The sequence below is a fragment of the Anas platyrhynchos genome, chromosome 1 (genome assembly GCF_047663525.1).
Source record: "Anas platyrhynchos isolate ZD024472 breed Pekin duck chromosome 1, IASCAAS_PekinDuck_T2T, whole genome shotgun sequence".
NCBI lineage: Eukaryota > Metazoa > Chordata > Aves > Anseriformes > Anatidae > Anas > Anas platyrhynchos.
This window is the reverse complement of record NC_092587.1, coordinates 205,135,200-205,153,712: the sequence shown is the minus strand read 5'-3', so window position 1 is coordinate 205,153,712 and position 18,513 is coordinate 205,135,200. Positions and strand designations below refer to the sequence as shown.

At 47.8% G+C, this 18,513-nt stretch overlaps 1 protein-coding gene across 1 annotated transcript in view; it reads right to left on the bottom strand.

The window, feature by feature from the left end:
• MAP6 (microtubule associated protein 6) overlaps positions 1-18,513 on the bottom strand; it is a 34,860-nt gene that overhangs the window by 1,527 nt on the left and 14,820 nt on the right. Inside the window, exons 2-3 of the mRNA XM_027466247.3 lie at positions 12,346-12,559; positions 10,979-11,175 (exon numbers count right to left, since the gene is read on the bottom strand). Of these exons, the coding sequence (XP_027322048.2) occupies positions 10,979-11,175; positions 12,346-12,559 (411 nt within the window). The remainder of the gene's footprint in view (positions 1-10,978; positions 11,176-12,345; positions 12,560-18,513) is intronic.

The following is an 18,513-nucleotide window of genomic DNA, read 5'->3' as shown; positions in this document are numbered from 1 at the left end:
TGCAGGAGTCCTCCCAACCTACTGGTTGCCTAACTGGGAATGGGGTGAGCCCAGCACCCTAAATAAAAGGATGAGGGGTAATTCAGGGCAGCTCTTTGGGAAGCTGTCCATGCCAGGTCCAACCAGCCCTGTGATGCCGATGCACGGACATCTGCTGGGGCAGGACCTGTTTGCTGGTCTCTGGAGAAGGCTGGAGAGGTCAGCACGTCCTTGCCAGCAGACAGCAGGTCTGAGGACACCTACACACCACTGGGAAGGTGGAAAGCTGCCCTCGGATACTCCAGGTGCCAAGGAAGTGACCAGGTATCTGTTCCTGATCTGCTATAGGGTGATGCAGCACCTATAGGGCCTGAGCTCAGGTCTTCTGTGCCGTGTGATGCTCCAGGTTGTAGCAGGGCAATGCCAAGCTAATCCCAGCTCTTCCCTGGGTTTGGTGTCCAACTCTGCTGGAGTTTTCAGGGGAACTCACCCTTTCCAGCAGCCTCACTGCGGTGCCTCTGTCGAGGCATCCTGGAAGGCTGGTGCATAGCGTGCATGTCTGCAGGGTGGCTACTGCTCTGTTTTAATTCCTTGGCCCTTTCCTCATGAGTGTGTGCTTCCTTCAGCCATGTAGATGTGATTCTGTGATTCTTTAGCACAGGCTGGCTCGGAGCCAGCCTCCTGCAGGAGGAAGAGGCTGCGTCCCATCCCCATCCCTTAGCTTCCTCTTTGTTTGCATCAAATACATATAATCGCGTGATTGTCCTTCCCAGTAAAGCTCATTCATAACCTGTTTTAAGCTGGGAGGAGTATAGAGGGGGAGGTAATTGCATTATTTTCCCCAGGCGTTGGCACCCAGGGACAATGCAGCATTGCACAGCCTCTCACAAGCCCCAGCTGCTCTCTGTGGGGCTGCACAATGGGGTCCAGCCCTGGGTACCGGCCTTGGGAAGAATGTGAAAATCAGAGGGTTGGAAAAAAAGCCAGATCATGAACCATAACAAGTCCTAACACACAAGCAGCAACATTTAGAAATGGTCTTTGTCTCAGCCAAGCGAGGAAATAGGCTGGAGATCTTTGCACGCATGAGGGCTGTCGGCGGCCAGTCATTGCCTGGTGCAACCCATTTGTGTCGGAGAGGTTAATTACGTGGTGTGACAAGGTGAGAAATGGAGAACGGATGGATTGGAGGTGACAGATCATTACTCAGGTTACGGCCAAGAGACAGAAATGCATAAAATTCAGCAGGGGTTCATTTCCCAGAGGCAGCACCTGCTGTCTGGAAAGAGCCAGTGGATGACCACCACAGACAAGTATTGCATGGTCTCCTCTTCTCTGGTCCTGGTGTAAAAGGAGGGGGTACACCAGGACCTCCAGACACTTCTGATGGGCAACATCCCATGCAAGGACTGTGCTCTTGTGCCTTGGGGTCCAAACTTGCTTCCAATGATGATTGGTCCTGATAGAGATCTCCCATTTTTCACAGATATGGGGGACCTGCTCATGGCACCCCCCTGTTTCTCCAAAGGTTTTGGTGGCCCCACTTCAAAACAGAGCAGGTGATGTTTATCCTCTTCTGCAAAATTATCTTCATCCAAAGCAGTTTAACTATTTGGGAGTCATAAAGCAGAATCAACTCCAGGTACATGGAAAATTAGACGATGCTTTCAAGAGCAACTAGAAGTAGAAGGAATCCTCTTGTGGTGGCTCAGGAACAGCCACATAGCACCAGGCACATGTATCTGTGAAGTCTGACACCAAAGGGATATTTTTTGCAAAGAACCATGAGAAATCTGTCTCTTCTTTCCCAGATAACTCAGGTGAGGAGATGGCTGTCCTCTGGGGAGGAACTGACCTCTTGGTTTTGGGGCTTGCCCAGGAGAGCAGTGACAGGTTCATGTTTCTTGGAAGAAATAAACTCACCAATTCCTGGGCACACACTTTAACAATGAGGTTAGAAAATGTGGCCAGTCACTTCTCCTGAATGCTTTATTGTACTTTGTGCACCAACTTTGCTTTCAGTATAGCAGTGACTAAAATACAAGTCTTCTTTGTCCTCGGAAAAAGCCTTAGTGCTGTACTCAGCATCTGGTCTCCGTCACTTCCCTTGGAAAAAGCAGCAGCACCAAGCAGTGGGAGCTAAACCTGCAAGGTACAGCAGGCAAATGAACTGCTTCAGCCTGGGTCTAGATCTAATTTAGACACCTCAGTGTCACTCACGCATCTGGTCCTAAAAACATTCACTCCTTAACACCTGACAGATGAGATTTTGGCTGCTATTTTACATTCTTCTAGAACTTCTTCACTTTTGGAGCCTAGAGTGTGAGTTTGGAGGCACAGCCAAGGTCAGACAGAACATCACAGAAGGAAGCCCAGGGGACCAAGCACTGCTTGATCCTTCTCCCATCCATGCCCAACAAGCTTCAGTTTGGCCTTGACTTAGGTTTTGGCCCATGAAACAAAGACTGATGGCCACACTGTGAGCCTGGATGTTTGCTCAGCTTGGAAAGAGTCTCCTTTGCTTTCTGGCAAGGTAACATGCACTGAAACCTCCAGCCAGCACGGACCAAACAGCACTGTCAGGCAATAAATTAGGACAAGGAAAGCTGGCAGTGAGCTAGGAGGGAGCAAGGGGCCACTGGGGACTTTGTCACAGTTGGGTCCCTGCTGTACTCACAGGGAGAAGGGACCATAGGAATGCTTAGTCCAAGCCTGGGATGGAAGAAGATGTTCAGGACATCTTCTGAACCTTCAGAAGCCTCCTGTGCATCCATCTCTGAAACATGCCCTGGTGCTAAGCCAGCTTCTGCCTCTTCCCCTGAGAGGTGCATCTGATTGGCTTTCCAGCAATACACTTCTATCCACAGCTTTCTGTATTGTGCTGAGAAACATCATTTCTTCCACGTTGGCTTCTTCTGACATGTAGGAAATATATTTCTTTTAACATCAGCTTCTTCTGCCCTGGGTTACAAGACTTCTTCCTTGTTCTCCTCGGTTGCCGTATTTGTTGAGCCACCTGTCAGACCAGGACATCTCTGGAGAAAGGCCAAGCTCTTCTCAGATACATCAAAATTGCAAAGGACAGACAGTCACGCAGCTCTGAAAACGCCAGGCTCCCACTTAGACAACAAAGCTCATCCCTGTGGCTGTAAAAAAAAAAAAGAAAGAGGCACCACGGAACAGAAAGATGAGCAGAGCCATCCCAAAAGACTACAGACAGAGCTGTGGTAGCAGGACCGACTGCAGGACTGGCCACGAGGACAGACACACCGGGCACTTGCAGACACAGCCACTGAAGCCACACCAAGAAATGAGAGAGAGAAAAGGGCCGTCGGAGGGTGAGGTATTGTTTATTCCAAGCAGTGAATGCTACCACACAGTACAGGCAAAGAAAAAGGATTACAGTCCAAGAGACGAGACCAGACACCAGACAGTAACTCAGGGAGGGGAAGGGGAAGATCCCTGGTAGAGCTGGGTATTTGGGATGCCTGGAGGGTGCTGGAAGTGGGAGAAAGTGAAAGTTTGGGGAAGCAGCTGTGGGACAGAAGCTGGCAGGGAGGATGGAGGGAAAATGGGTTTGAAGGTAAGAAGGAAGATGTTGTGGAGGGTGGACGGGGTCTGGTGGGGTGCTGAGGGCATTGAAACTGCATGGGAAGGAGCTGGGGAAAAGCCCTTCAAGATCATCTGGTCCAACCACCCCCTACCACCAATGTCCCCACCAAGCCCTGTCCCCAAGCACCACGTCCAACCTCTCCTTGAACACCCCCAGGGACGGGGACTCCCCCACCTCCCTGGGCAACCCGTCCCAAGGCCTGACCGCTCTTGCTGAGCAGAAATGTCTCCTCATTGCCAACCTGAGCCTCCCCTGGCACAACTCGAGGCCGTTCCCTCTGCTCCTGGCCCTGGTTCCCTGTGAGCAGAGGCCGCCCCCCAGCTCCCCACCCCTTCCTTTCAGGCAGTTGCAGAGAGCAATAAGCTCTGCCCTGAGCCTCCTCTTCCCCACCCCAACCCCCCCCAGGTCCCTCAGCCGCTCCTCACAGGACTTGTGTCCCAGGCCCTTCCCCAGCTTCGGAGCCCTTCTCTGGCCACGCTCCAGGGCCTCGATGTCCTTCTGGGAGTGAGGGGCCCAAAGCTGAACCCAGCACTTGAGGGGCGGCCTCAGCAGAGCAGAGCCCAGGGGGACGAGCACCTCCCTGGCCCTGCTGGCCCCACTGCTCCTGACACAGGCCAGTTTGCTCCTCACAGATATATGTAAAGAATCAGCTCTTTTTTTTTTTCAAGGGCCGGGGATTGCAGCATGGCTCTGGCTAGGGTGGGGTGGGAGGTGGGGAGATGACAACAAGGGGGGGTTCAGAAGCTTTCCCCCCTTTCCATCTCTTGCACCAGTGATTTGCTGACAGTGAAGGAGGGGGTTATGGTTATGATGCCCCAGTGCCCTCACACATCCCCAGGATCTGTCACTATTCCTCATCCATCATTTTCTGGCGACTGATTTCCGTGCAGCAGGCTCCCTGCAGGGAAAGCTGGCGTTTTAGACAGCACAAAGGTGCCTTGCATCCTTTAGCAGGCTTTTCTTTCATCCTCGGGCTCACATCTCCTCCTCATGACAGTCCTCACCAGGCAGCTGTTTCCAAGGCGCCCTGAAACAGAAAATAAATCTAGTTACAAGCAATCTCCACAGGTCACAATAAACAGCCAGTCCTGAAGTACTCAGAGCTGTGCCACCCCTCACTGCAGACGTCTAGGTTGTTAATAGGCTCAGCTGCATTACTGGAATCACTCCCAGCCCAGAAACCTCGTGGGGATAAGGGCAAATGGAGGCAGGCTGTGAAATCCCCAACTGGATCAAACTTACCGAGACGCTGCTGGAAATGGGGAGAGATGAAGTCGGTGTCTGCACATCACGATATTTTGCAACAGCACACGAGATTCTGTTTGTGGTGCTGAACATGGTCATGTCTTCACATTTCTTCCTGCACAGCTCCTCTTCTTCAGCTCACATTGGCGTTGCTGTTGGGAATGATGGTTATTCCCTGGATGCCAGGAGGTGCCAGCTATGGCAAAGACATCTTCCTAAAGGGTCCCTTTCTCTCCTGTGCTGGCACACCTCTAAACAAGCCCCAGGTCCAAAGGATCCTGAGAAGCAAGAGGCTGCATTTGTACAAGGGCTGATATGTCAGCTGATGAAATACCCCTGCTCATCCTTGGACCTTGGTTTACCAGTCAGGGGTGTAAGGTAATGGTCAGTGAGGTGTTCAAAGGAAGCTCAGAGATTTGGGAACAGCAAGAATTCAACCTCAGTCCTGTGCCCAAGCCACACAAGCTCCCATCTGATGCTGGGAATGGCAATGTCCCACAAAGGGAGGGATGCAGAGCATCAGGCACCAACCTCTTCATCCCCAACCTCTTCATCCTCCTCTGTACAAGTCTTCCAGGTGTGTGAGCACACAATGCATCTGAAAGCACCAGATTACACCCAGCCAGCACAGCGATGCTAAATGTCCTTCTAAGACAAAGCATTTAATTTTTAATAACTCAGCTCCAGCGCTTTGTGGAGACATCTTTCTCACAATGGCCCTTGGGAATGGGAGGATAGTGCCTGTCACTAATGACCTGGCAAAGATTAATGAGTTAGTCAGTAGTAGTGGATTCAGACAGTGATGGCTGAAGAAAAGGGAGCCCAGGTCCCAAATGCTTGGTCTCAGCCCAATTGGCCCTGCTGTCTCCTAGAAAAGCATCTAGGAGGTACTTTCTCCTAGAAAACCATCAAAGCCCCTCCAAGTGTGCAGGCTTTGCAATGCTGAGCAAGTTCAGAGAGCAATAGGGCAGCAAGGGGATTTTTTCCAGCACTGTGTGTGGGTGCCCAACATGGACTGTCACAGATAAGCCCCATCAATGACCAGCCCCTTAAGAGTGAACATTTTCTCCAGGATGAGCTGTGGAGGGGTGAAATGATAAATCCCAGGAGCCCAGCCAAAACGCTTCAGAACTCCTGTAGTTATGCGTGATGGATGAATGGATGAGGCTGGTGGGGAAGGGAGAGAGAAGGCAGAGTGATATGGCAGGACATCAGAAAGCAGCGTTGCTGTTAGCATGTAGTCACAGATGGAATAAGTTCAGAAAGTGAGCTGTAAATGAGGCAGGGACGAAAAATAGCACCCAGCAACGGCAATGCAGAGAAGGGTCAGTGCTCCATGGAGGGCAGCAGCACGATGCTGGAGGAGGGATTTCAGGATACAGCCCCAAAGCGGGCAATTTTTCCCAGGTAGGTGGGGATGTTATTGGAATATCCGTTAAAAGAGAAAACATGGTTAAAAATAAAAACTGCAGGTAGGAGCTTACAGGACAAGGTAAAAGAAAAAAAAAAAAGAGATGAAACCAAGAGGAGGGTTCATCGTTTTGAAACCAAGCTGTGCCCTCAGCCCTGCTTTGTTCTGAACCACTATTTTCCCAGACAGCCAGCACTCCCACCGATACACGAGTCAGTGCTTTGCACTTCCACAGTGCCAAGTGCCTGTTCAAAGCTGGCCAGGCTTAATGGCATTGGAAGTGCTCAACCCAAGCATCTGCCACCTCCTTTCGGCATGGATTTATAGCCCTCGGACCCCTCGTGGGTCCTTCAGGAGATTCGGGGCACAAGCAAGAGCTGTAGGCAGTTGGGAAAGGGTGTGTAAATAAATCACTTGGGATCACAGCATCTCCCCTCCCTCCAGCTCCCGGAGGAGCCTGGTGTCTGCTCCCTGCTCCGCTGCAGCGTGCACGCGAGCGAGGTGCAGCAGCAGCCGGCGTGCCGGGCACTCACCGCAGGGACGCTCTGCTCAACACGTGGTATGCATATATAAAATAAAAGCCAACTACCTGCTCCGTCCACATGACTTCACTGTCCATCTTCACCTTTTGCAAACGCTTAGCTCTCGCGTCAGGCTAGTCTGAGGGCAGCAGGCACCTAAAGGGAGTCAGACTGCAACAGCTCAGTTGTGTCCCTACGGCAGGCATGGAGGGCGGGCATCCAAACCTGATTACGGTTGGGAGGGTATTTCACTTAGCTGTGCTTCTTATCGAGAAAACAAGATCAAGGAGGTGGTATTTGTCTTTAGCATTTATTTATCATTGGAAAAAAAAAAGAAAAAAAAAAGAAAAAGAAAAAACCCTTTGAGCAAGCAAAGATCACAAGCACGTCACAATCAATTGGCTATACATTAATTTGTGTGTGTGTGTCTGTGTGTCTGTGTGTGTGTCTGTGTCATTCTCATACGAACAGCAAGAATGAAAAAGCACCACGAGGAGGTGTGCTTAACACATTACAAGAGACAATTTGTGATATGCAACCAAACCCAGGCCACAAAATATTAATTAGACACTTCCTATCTGCCTCCAAGAGGCAAGAGTTTGTGGAATTCATGGGAGCCGTGTTTTTACACCAGACGCGTTGCAAATGAAGAAGCAGGTGATCGGTGTGCAAAGCAGTCAGAAAACAGGAGCTCGGGAAGCAATTAGCACCATTTTGCAGAAAGGAGAAACAGTACAATACAGTGAAAATGAGAAAGCAAGCAACTGACAGCATAGGAACTTTCACAGGGCAGAAAGCAAAACATTACTTTTTTCTTTTTTTTTTTTTTCTTTTTACAAGGAAAGCAAAAACATATTACATGTTAGCGGTGAAACAGAGTCAGCATTGTGGTAGCTGGAAACACAGAACAGCAGAGCACTCTTTCCCAGTGGGATCGACAAGCTCAGAGTCCAAAGTGAACTTGAAACGGCAGAGATTTTGTCTCCTTTCTGATAAACCTGAGTGGGCCGGATGGGCGGAAAGTCTGTGGGAGGTTGAGCAATGCAGGATTTCACCCTGAGTCCTGACTCTACTGCGGTTCCCGGCACTAGAAGTGATGCTAAACCACATGCTCGAATGTATGCTGAGGACCTGCTGCAATGGAGCAAAGGAAGGATTCACACTCCTACTCGGTGGCTCTCTAAGGTGGAGGCCCTGATGGTTTCCCAGGCTCTTTCTGCAAAAATTGAAACCTTCCAAGGATCCTTCATCCCTCCCAAAGAGAGGCGTCCAAACCAGGCAGATAAATGGTCCTTGGAAGGTGACTCCACTGAAGAAGGCGCTTTGACCACCAGCAAGCCCTTCATGTCTAGCTTTGCAGTCAGAAACCTCCAAAACCTTTGTGTATTAAGGAAATATTCTGACCACTCACTGTTCATATTTAACTTATACACCATGATGGGTGCTCTTCATGGAGAAGAAGCAACCCTGAGGACCGGGATGTTGAGTGGCTGATCCAGGCTGTGGATACACTTGGGTTAGGTGGTCGGAGCATGGCTCTTACTGACATCCCTTGGCCAAAATTTGGTTCCCATTGAATTCAAGGACTAAATTACCACTGAATTCAAGGTGAAATGGTGGCAACTGCGCTGTCACTTGGAATGTGAAACTTAGGGCAAAAAATAACTGGGAGCGTGGCTTTGCATGGTCTTTCTATGTGTGCAGTGAGCTCAGCGTGCTGGGCTGTTGGCAACTGTCTACGTGCCTTCCTGACATTTTCTGCCTGCTGCCACACGTCATCTTCACGGCTGTTGCTATATCCTGAGATAAGAAGGGACGTTATTGAAGAGTGTGAAGATGGATGAAGCACCTAAATGCCAAGAAACCACAGAGAGTCTCGGAAGCTGGGGCTCCTCTGGCCAGCTGCCCCCTGTGCGATGGGATGGGAAGAGCTGGGAGCTGCGTTCCCCTCCGCGAGTTCAGCGCAAGCCTTTCGCCGAGCTGCTCTGGAGACAGAGCCGAGCTTTGCACTCGAGCAGTGCTGCAGGGGCTTCTGAGCACTCAGAAAAAGCAATGGTCACTATGGACAGGTCAGCGTCTCCATGGAGCATGCACATCGAAAATGCGTTACATTCGCAAAGATTTCCACAGTTTTACTTCCTGGAGGATTTCCCTGGTTTCCTCCTAAACATTGGAGGTTTAAATATATATATTTCTATATATGAATATATATTTTCCACATACACAACCTGACTAGCTCATAGCACACAGTTCTAACACAGCTAAGCTTGGAAATACACCACTGAATTCAGAACACTACACTTACTTATACTCAAAGCTTTAGGCTGTTAGCGCAAGGCAAACAGGACACATCACACAATACACTGAACTTGGCATTTATTCATCACTAAGGCCAGCAAATGTCACTATCTGTATACCACAGAGCTTCCCTCCTCTTTGGAAACTGTCTCTCAGCCTTGTAGCCCACCACTCACGCCTGTTTACAAGAGATCCCATCCTAACGGGGTGAGCTTCAAAAAACGGGACTCTGCACCCTCCCGGCCCATCCCTTTTCCTATTAGGTAGTTTCACTTCTCTCAAATATCCCAGCAGCGAGACTTTCCTCACTCAAACATCTTCACAGCAACACAGTTCTGAAACCCTTCTCTTATACCGCCTCCCTGCCCTACTTCCCATCTCTCTCTTCGTTCTTCCCAATTGTCTGCTCTCTCGAAGTTTCAAGCTGGACTGCGTGTTAGGATGGAAATATTGAGCTGCAAAAACAAAGAAGGACCCTGCATTTTCACTTGCACCTATTCTGCACAACTGTGACAGCAGAGTTTAACAGCTCTGTTTGGTCAGATCAGGGTTAATCCTGATGTATTTAGGACCCAACCCAGGAATTAGGCACGTAAATTTGGGTTGGGGCCATACCTCTCCCAGCTCCCACTGACTCAATGACCCTAATTTTGGTATATTTAGTGCCAGTCTGGCCCTCCAGCTTGTGGAAATCCACCCAGTCCCATCAACATGAAGTTGCTGGGCTAGTCCATACTTGCTGACAAATGGTCCCCCTCTTCTTGCAGCTTCCAAATGGGTCTTGCTGGGCACAGTAAGATTAAAAACCTGAGATCTTGCTTGAAGGGAGTCTGGGGATCCCAGCAACTGGGTTATGGCCCTCTTAGGATGCTTACAAGCCATTGTGAGCTCCAACAACTAGTAGAGTCAAAACAACAGAGGCTAACAGCCTCCAACCTTGACAAAAACAACCTTGGTGACTCATCTCTTTCTACTCCTTGGAAGGCCACACCTGCAAACTAAACCTTTTTCTGGAATCTAGCGCTGTCTACTGGCACCCCAGAAGTGAAGAAAACGGACCAAGATACAAAACAAACCAGGAACAATTAAAAAGATGCATATCCTAGGGGAAACAATGGGGAAGAACAACCTGCCAATAACCTAGTCTGGCCTGCCATGCTCTTGGGAAGTCTTCGCTGCTCTCTGCAACTTCTCTCCCTCTTAATTTGAATCAAGGCCTTCGAGTGGCGTTGAGGGGTGAAGCTGCCCTGGTGCAACCACAGCTAGGCTGGGGGAGGATTGGGCCCTTTATTTGCAATGGGATCTCCTTCCCCGTTGCTTTCTGGAGCATAACTCCCACCGGTTTCACCAGGAGAAATGGCTCTCAGCCACAACACCAATTCTAGCAGATTTATGGCAAATCCACGGCACCACAAATGAACCTCTGATCCTCTCCAAGGGCTTTTGCCTGCTGACACCAGTGGGAGGTGACTGAACAACGACCTACCCCAAAAAGGACCTCGTGGGATGCAAGCACAGCCCCTCGATGGGCACTTCCATGCTGTCAAAGCACTGAAGGACCAAGCCCAAGGAAAGGGACAGGCTGCTGGACGTACTCACAGTTGATCCATACCCCTCATCTCCTACGACCCCGCTTGTGCATTCCCACATCCCTCCTGCGCTCGCCCTCACTCTGTGCAGAGCCGTGTTGTGCAGGCAAAGCAGAACAACCTGACCTCAGAAACAAGGATTCGCTAATCCTCCTCGGAAATAAAACAGAAAAGCTTCTAATACAATCAGAACAAAAAGCAGATTAGAAGCCTCTAATTAATTTTGTGGCCTTTATTTAATCAAAGGAAAGAAAAAAAAAAAAAAAGGAAAGAAAGGAGGAAAAGAAAAAAGAGAAAGAAAGGAAAGTGCAGTGACATTTACTCTTTTGCCTCAGCCAGTTTATTGTTCATCTCTTTACTTTTCTCCTTGTCCTCTGGCTTTGCTGTGTTGGAGGTCTCGGCGCTCTTTTTCTTGGCGGCCCGGCCCGATGCAATCTGCTTGTCTTTGGCCTTTTTCAGGGGTTTATGGCTTGTTGTGGTCTTTTTTGGTTTGGAAGGCTTTACGCTAGGCTTTTCCACCTGCACGGAGGGTGACACGCAAAACAACACAGAGACATAGAGAGAGAGGGAGAGAGACACAAGGACAGGTGGAAAACAAAGTTTAGATGAGAAACATCACGAACGTCACTTATCTACTCAGCTATGCCCTGCCACGAAGGAGCTGGGCGCATGCTGAGTTGCAAATGGCCAGCTCCTTTCGTGGTGTTGATGTCCCCAAGTCACAGTGTCCCTGAAGCCAGCAGAGCCATTCCCATTGCATCCGAATTGGGGCATAGTAGGGTAAAAAGAGTGGGGTGAATGCTACCAGACATTTTATCAATTTCTCCATCTGCCTCTGACTTCAGGAGGGGCTTTGCAAGCCTAGGAGGGATTGTCTCTCTGGATTTGAAGGCAAGAAAAGATGCTCAGAACAAAGAGAGGTACAAATCCTTGCCTTTCTTGCTTGATTCCTCCATCTCAGTGCAGGGCACTTAGTGGCATCTGAGCAAATTCTACAGTGGTGTTTTGCATCCCCCCTTTTCTACAGCCCTAAAAGTAAGGAGAACAGCTTCAAAATTAAGGAGGAACAGAAGCCTTCATCTCCTCCATGCTATTCCTCTGAGACCTCACAAATCTAAGCAGTTACAAACTCTGAAAAGCACAAATGGTCCTAGGTTTAATACTGCGTGGACTGACTCCATTTATATGCAAATCCTCAGTTGCTGCTAGAACACAAAGGCTGGATGAGACTTCAGCCCAAGCCCTTCTTGACACATCCTCCATCTAACCAAAGCCAACAGTGCTGGCTGTCAAAACCTGAGGAGCTCTCTGAATTAATTGTGGATCTAGATCTGGATCTTACCAGGTTGTTCCTGGGGTAAAGTGTAATGTGGTGTGCCTATAGCTTTAGAGGGGAAAAGAGAAAGCCGTCCAGATTAATGACCTGGGAAATGACAAAGCAAAACTACTTCATTTGGGCCCTACTCTCACATCTTTACAGCTTGACACAGGGAAATTTTGACTCCAAAGTGCATCAGCTTCCACTAGACCCCAACTGTGAGGTGGAACCCTAAATGCACCCGCTGGTCCGAAATGAAGATGCCACGCAAGGGGAATGAGCACAGGCAGGTTCAACCCAAGCCCTACTGCGTTGACCATGTCCCACCAGGAGCATTGATGGTCCTGGGATCCTTCCGCTGTGTTTCTTACCTTTGGAGGTTCTTTGTAAGGTTCGCTGTAGAGAGTGCGTATCCTTCTGCGCTCCAGGAATTTGTTATCAGCTGGAGCAGGCTTACTGGTTTCCCCCTTGAATTGAGCGCTGTAACTGGTTTCGTGGGTCATTTTCTCCTCCGGCGGCTTGTACTGGGCCTTGGCTTTTATAGCTTTCACAGGCTTGACGTCTATCCATGGTCTGAACTCATTTCTGAAGATGAAAAAAAGAAAAAGGTTCAGGAATTAAAACATGGAAAATAGCGGTGATGTGGGAACAACCTCCCCACTGCTCTAACTGGGAGGGCTTCTGCCCTCATCCAGTCAGGTTTACAAAAAAAAAAAAAAGGATCTCACAGCTCATTTTCAACCTCATCCTATACACATTAATACATCAGGAAAACTTCAAACTAAATTTGATCTATTTGATCTGTTAAAGTCAGCCAGTCGCAGGCACTGGACAACCCATAGCTACTTCTCTGGGTGAAACCATCAATTCTTTTCTGGCATCACCTCTGCCTTGAAGCTACCTGTAAACTGTTCCTTATTCTTGTCTTTAGGGTGGAAATAAATATTGAGAAAACAACCTCGAAATTCATGTTCTGCTGCATGTTGTTAACTCAACCCTGGACACACACTTATCACCAAGCTTCCCCCTAGGCAAAGTACAAGTGTAGGGAGACAAAACTTCCTACAGCCACCCCTCATGCATGTAAGTACTGAATTGCATCACATCTACACCATTTCATCTACATTTCACCAAATTATGCTCAACAGCTTTTGTTAATTCTATAAAAGAGCAATAAAAAAAAAAAAAAAAAGCTGTCTCAGATGTAAATCCTAGCACATGAGGAAATGGACTGGTTATCAGATATTGTGGGCTGTGGTTTCTTCTGTATTAGATGAAGACGAATTCCAGAGTTACTAAAAAAAGTAAGTCCTTCATTTATTTTGGACAGAGCTGCAACTGTTTAAAACAACAACAACAACATGTTTCAAAGATTTTTAGCATCTGCTGGGATCACACTCTGGTTCCCATCCTTCTCTTGCATTTTTAATTCTTCCCAACATAGCATCAACATGTTTCTTAGTTGTCCCAACACAGCACCAACACGTCTCTGATTTTTAAGCAACCGATTTCATTTTCTTTCTAAAAACTGCCATTCATCCAAGAATGGAGATGGAAACCCCCCCATGTGTTGCTAACTTTGTGCTCAGACATGGTCCCAGGCAGTGTGTTCAGATCCTTAAGACTCCAAGACAAGCTCCAGGAGGTATCCTAAAAGTGGTGACAGGAGCCCTCTGCAAAGGGGTGATTTTTTCTTGGGGAATAAAGCTCTTGTCGGATACTTGCACGGATACTGCCTGTCTGAAGGATGTTGTTCTTTACAAAACTGTGGTGCACTGAAGGAAATACACAAATATTCCCTTGGCTGCTGTTCACCACGTCACCCATTCCTCCACAGACAGCCCTCTGCAGCCCACTGTTGGAATACCTCTCCCATAGGAAGGCTTGACAAAAGGAAACATCTTTACAGAACTGGATTAAAGATGTGAAAACCTCACTGATAATTTCCATCCCAAACTCCACAGAAGATAGGAAGCTTCTTCCTAGGATCCACTATTGTCCCATAAATAAATTTTCAGCTGCTTTCTAAAGGCTACAACATCGTACAATAATTCTCTTTGTCCACGTCTATCTGTCACTCAGATCCCTTGGGCCATGTTCCTGTAGAGCCCCACCAGAGCCATCCTGGACCAGCTGTGACCACGCTTAAGATTTTCTTCATTTGAAATGAAGATTCTCTTCATTTCCCTGAGGAAGATTTTAAGACCTGCTCTCTGGGCATGACATGGAGGGGCTGAGCTGAAATAGAGACTACAAGTCTCCTGATTTTCTGCCCAGCTCTGGTTCTAGTCTTAAAAAGTATAATTAGAATCAATCGGGAATGAAGCGTTGACCTCAAATGGAAATCGAAATGAAACTCAACAACAACAAAAAAGACTTTGTGAGACAGTAGATGACCTTTCCAAGCCCAGCTCAGCAGAAAACACTCCCAGGGAAGATAATGGGAGTTTAACCCCACAGACGTAACCAGAACATGCATGGGATGGGAAGTCTTGCAAATTAATAGGCAGAAAACCATGAGGTTGATGTGAGCTCCAAGCTCTCTGGAGATGCTCACCAACAGCCATGTAGGAACTCATTGCCTGCATCTCTTGCAGCCAGAGCAGAGCCGAAAGGAGGATAGGATGGAGGAGGAGATGGGGCCAGGTTTAACCACATCAAAGCTTTTTAAAGAACTCCAAGGGGAGTTTGTTATGTTTGTTTTGTTTGTTCAGAATCAGCACAGGATGCTAAATGGATTCTGCTGAGAGCAGTTTTACCGGCACCAAACCCAGCCTGATTCCCTCACCCTGATGTGTACGTGTGAAATATTGAAGGGCACAGAAAAGGGAGTCTGGGAACTTCATGGTGGAATTCTCTGCAGAGGGGACATTTCTAGTTTCATCTGGAAAACCATGGTTCAACTCCCCCCTGCAGAAAAACACAGACTTTTCATTGGAAAAAAAAAAAAAAAAAAAAGTCTTTTATGGTATGATTGGCCTCAAATGTTTCATTCATTCTAAAATCAGAAGTTAACTTTCTTCTTCAATTTCTGTAATTGTTTTCTTTCCTGTTTTCTCTAATTCTGTCCAGGACAACACTCTGAGTACCATTATGAAGCAAAATGGCGAACTGAAACTGCTTCAGAAGGAATATTTCAGAAAATCACATTCCTCATTAATATTCCACTAAATTGAAATATATATATGCATTTTAGACAAACTAAGTAGTGAATTTTTCTGGGATTTTCAAATAATTTTGCCTTTCTGGAACTGCAGTTTTTGAGAATGTGTTATTCACTCCCAAATATTTTCCAGCTCCTTTCTTTCTCCTAACATAGGCAAAGAGATATTAAGTGGAATGAAAGAATGGGAAACCTAAAATCAATGGGAATGCCTGGTCAGGGTCTGCAACTCACTGCCAGTCACTGAAGTGCAGCATATAACGAGATTTAATTAAGCTGTGTCTGTTTAGATGGACAATGAGAATATTTAGTCTTATCAAAGGAGATTTCAGCCACATATTTTTGAGATAAATCACCATCACTCTTCAGCACTTAGCTGTTCTCTACAACCCACGGGCCAATGCAGGAGGTATTCCACACTGCAGGAACATCCTGCCTCCCTCCAGTTGTTTGGTTCTGGCCATGATCAGCCAGAAAATATTGGACTTCCCTATTCTGCTCACAAAGAATTGCTCGTATGAAGAGTACATGCATGTTTTGACCCTAAAGCTGTTCACTTTTTTAACGTGAATGGAAAAATTCCATTCAGACTCAATATTACCAGGCTGAGTATCCTCCTACGACCACAATTTACTGATAAGCCTGTTCAGTGGTTGCAAGAGCCAAAACACGACCAACTCCTAAGACATTTTCAGGAGTAAAGGGCTACTGCTCTGTGCTGAGATCCTGGGTGCAATAGCAAACTGCACAACATGTTCATGCCTCCTAGAGAAATAAATCTGAAGTCCTGGACCTGGATGACTTCTTGCTGCTCCTGACTTTCTGACATGTTGCGTGTCCCCTGCACCCCAAGACACTGACAGTGCCCTGTCTCCAACTCTTCTGTGGATGCTTAAAGACAGCTTTATCCTCTAACGTCCATGCTATTATTTTGTACACAATAATTTACTGTAAGGCTGCGCTGGGACTGTGAATGGTGTAACGAAACTCCTGGTGCCCGAGATTATTTTTTTCTCAAACAATAATAATCAACCTCTAATGCATGCATGCATGCACACGCACATATACGCGCACAGAGCAAACCAGTCTGGACAAACCAGTAGCTAATGAGCTGTGCACAAAGGCTAAAACAATGCAATATATTAACAGATTAATTTGAAGCTTTGACAATGCACAATGGAGTGAGTGTGAGCAGGCTGGGGAGGGACCGTTGTCCGTGGACATCCCTGTTTAGAGCTGGTGTAGAAGAGGAGGAAAGTGCTGAGCCTTCAACAGGGCAACTTCAGCACGGACTGAAGCAGGCTACAAGCAAGAGATGATTAATGTACTGAAAGGGATGAAGTCAAGTCTTTTGGTGGAACAGAAGCGTGCTGCAATCCATTTATGAAAGCTGCTTGAATCAGCAGCCTACAAATCATGGGTATTGCATTGCCCAAGGGCCACGCAGCTCGGCCTTCCAAGGATGCAGGATTATTGCTCATGTTCGAAACCTCATAGATATATGGCTGAAGGCGACAGCGAATGTTGCAGAGAGCCAAAGAGCTCAGAGAACAGCAGATATTTTGCAGACCAGCCCCAGTGCTAACAGCCCAGAGGATTCTCATGCCTTGGGATAGAGAGATATGAGAAGAACAGTTGGCACCTGGGACACAGAGCAGTGTGGACAGGTCTGTGTATGCTAAAAATGGGTGAACTCCCACTTTTACTCTAGTTGTAGGCATGCTGCATTCCCCCAAATCTCTGTTGTAAGGCAGCCATGGAAAACGCAGAGTCCGAGCCAGCTAGAGGACATCCATCAGCATCTGCTATAGCTCTACCTCCTGGTGGGTAAATGCTCACCAAAACAGAGTGGGGACTCCAGGGAAGGTAACAGTGGGCCTTCCAACTGCTGAAATGCCAAGAAAAACAGGGAAAGGTCCACCTAGAGGTCTGGAGAGAAGCAAAACCCAGCAGCAGTGAGACCTGAACCTTCCTGGTGCGAATCGCATCCCTAGGGGGATTTGCCAGTTTGTGCCTCTCTAAATTTCTCTTGATGTTATACAAGCTCATGCATCCTGCTGAGGATGGAAAAAAAAAAAAAGGGGGGGAAAATATGAAAATGATACCGGGTTTCCAATAAGGTGGTTTGTAACCAAACTCAGCACAACTCCAACATTCACTTGGCTACAAATGACTTTGCCAAGGGTCTAAAATACAGCTTTGCTGTCTTCCTTCGTGCAGTGTCTCATCCCTCCACACGGGCAGCTGACTGTACGACTTGCCACAAGGTCAAACAAACCAACTGGCTCGTGGCAGGGATGTTTTGACACAAGTCTGTAGCAAGATGGGGTTTGGGAAAAGTGCTGCCACAGGGAGATGTGGGGGGGCTGCAGAAACCAGAGCAGTGCCTCCCTCGCAAGACAATGTGTGCAAGGTCCCAGCTACCACCAAGGCATGGACACGTGTATTAATGAGGCTCCTTGTGCAGAGATGTTTTCAGCACCTTACTTCAAGTGTCTGAAGACAAATTGGATGAATTAAAAATGGTTCAGTTCAGCAAAACCCTCCAATATATGCACAATGGCTCTTAGCTGCTCCTTACACGTAAATACGGGCATAAATGACTTCCTGAATCAGAGCCTGGCAGACCACATTGCAAAAGCTGTAAGTGAATCTACAATGTGATTTTTAAGAGGGGAATCTGGTGCAGCAAGACGTGCTAAGGTTGAGGAAAACCAAGCTTTTTAGGTCAAGTGAAGCTATTGCATTTCACAGACTCGTAGCACAACCAGCCCAACCCAGCAGCAGGAATACAAAGGCATCACCGAGGGGCTGGGGACTTATAGGAACAAGGCAAAGGGGACATCACCCATCAGCATTGCTGACACCAGCTCTGCTCCCAGGTGCTCTACACACGTTGCTGAAGCAGCCCCGTTCTCCGAGGGAGTTTTCACAAAGACCTTTTCCACGTGTGGTCCCCCAGCTGATGGGGAAAACGCCCCCTTGTCCTGACTTTTCCTGGAAGATCTGGTGTGAAGCTACTCAAGCTCCTTGCCAGCTCCCATTCCCAAGATCCTGGCCCTTCTCCAGCCTGGGGATGCATTAGCGATGCTGCAGTTCAGCTGCATTGGAACTGCAGGGCTTGCCCTTGAGGCAAAAGATGGAGACGGGTGGTGCCGGGGATGACAGGTAAGGTTTTGTCTGATTTTTTATCAAATTATCATCTGAACCACGGATGCGGAAGGATGGGTTTCTCCAAAGGAAGGTCAGGAAATGGCTGTTTGACATGAAATAGAAGCACCGGCTTTCTGCTGCGGTGATGTTATTCATCTGGCTGTGTTTCTCCTCCCTTTAGGGAATCATTACTTCCCTTCTTTCTGCGTTTCTAATGCAGCTC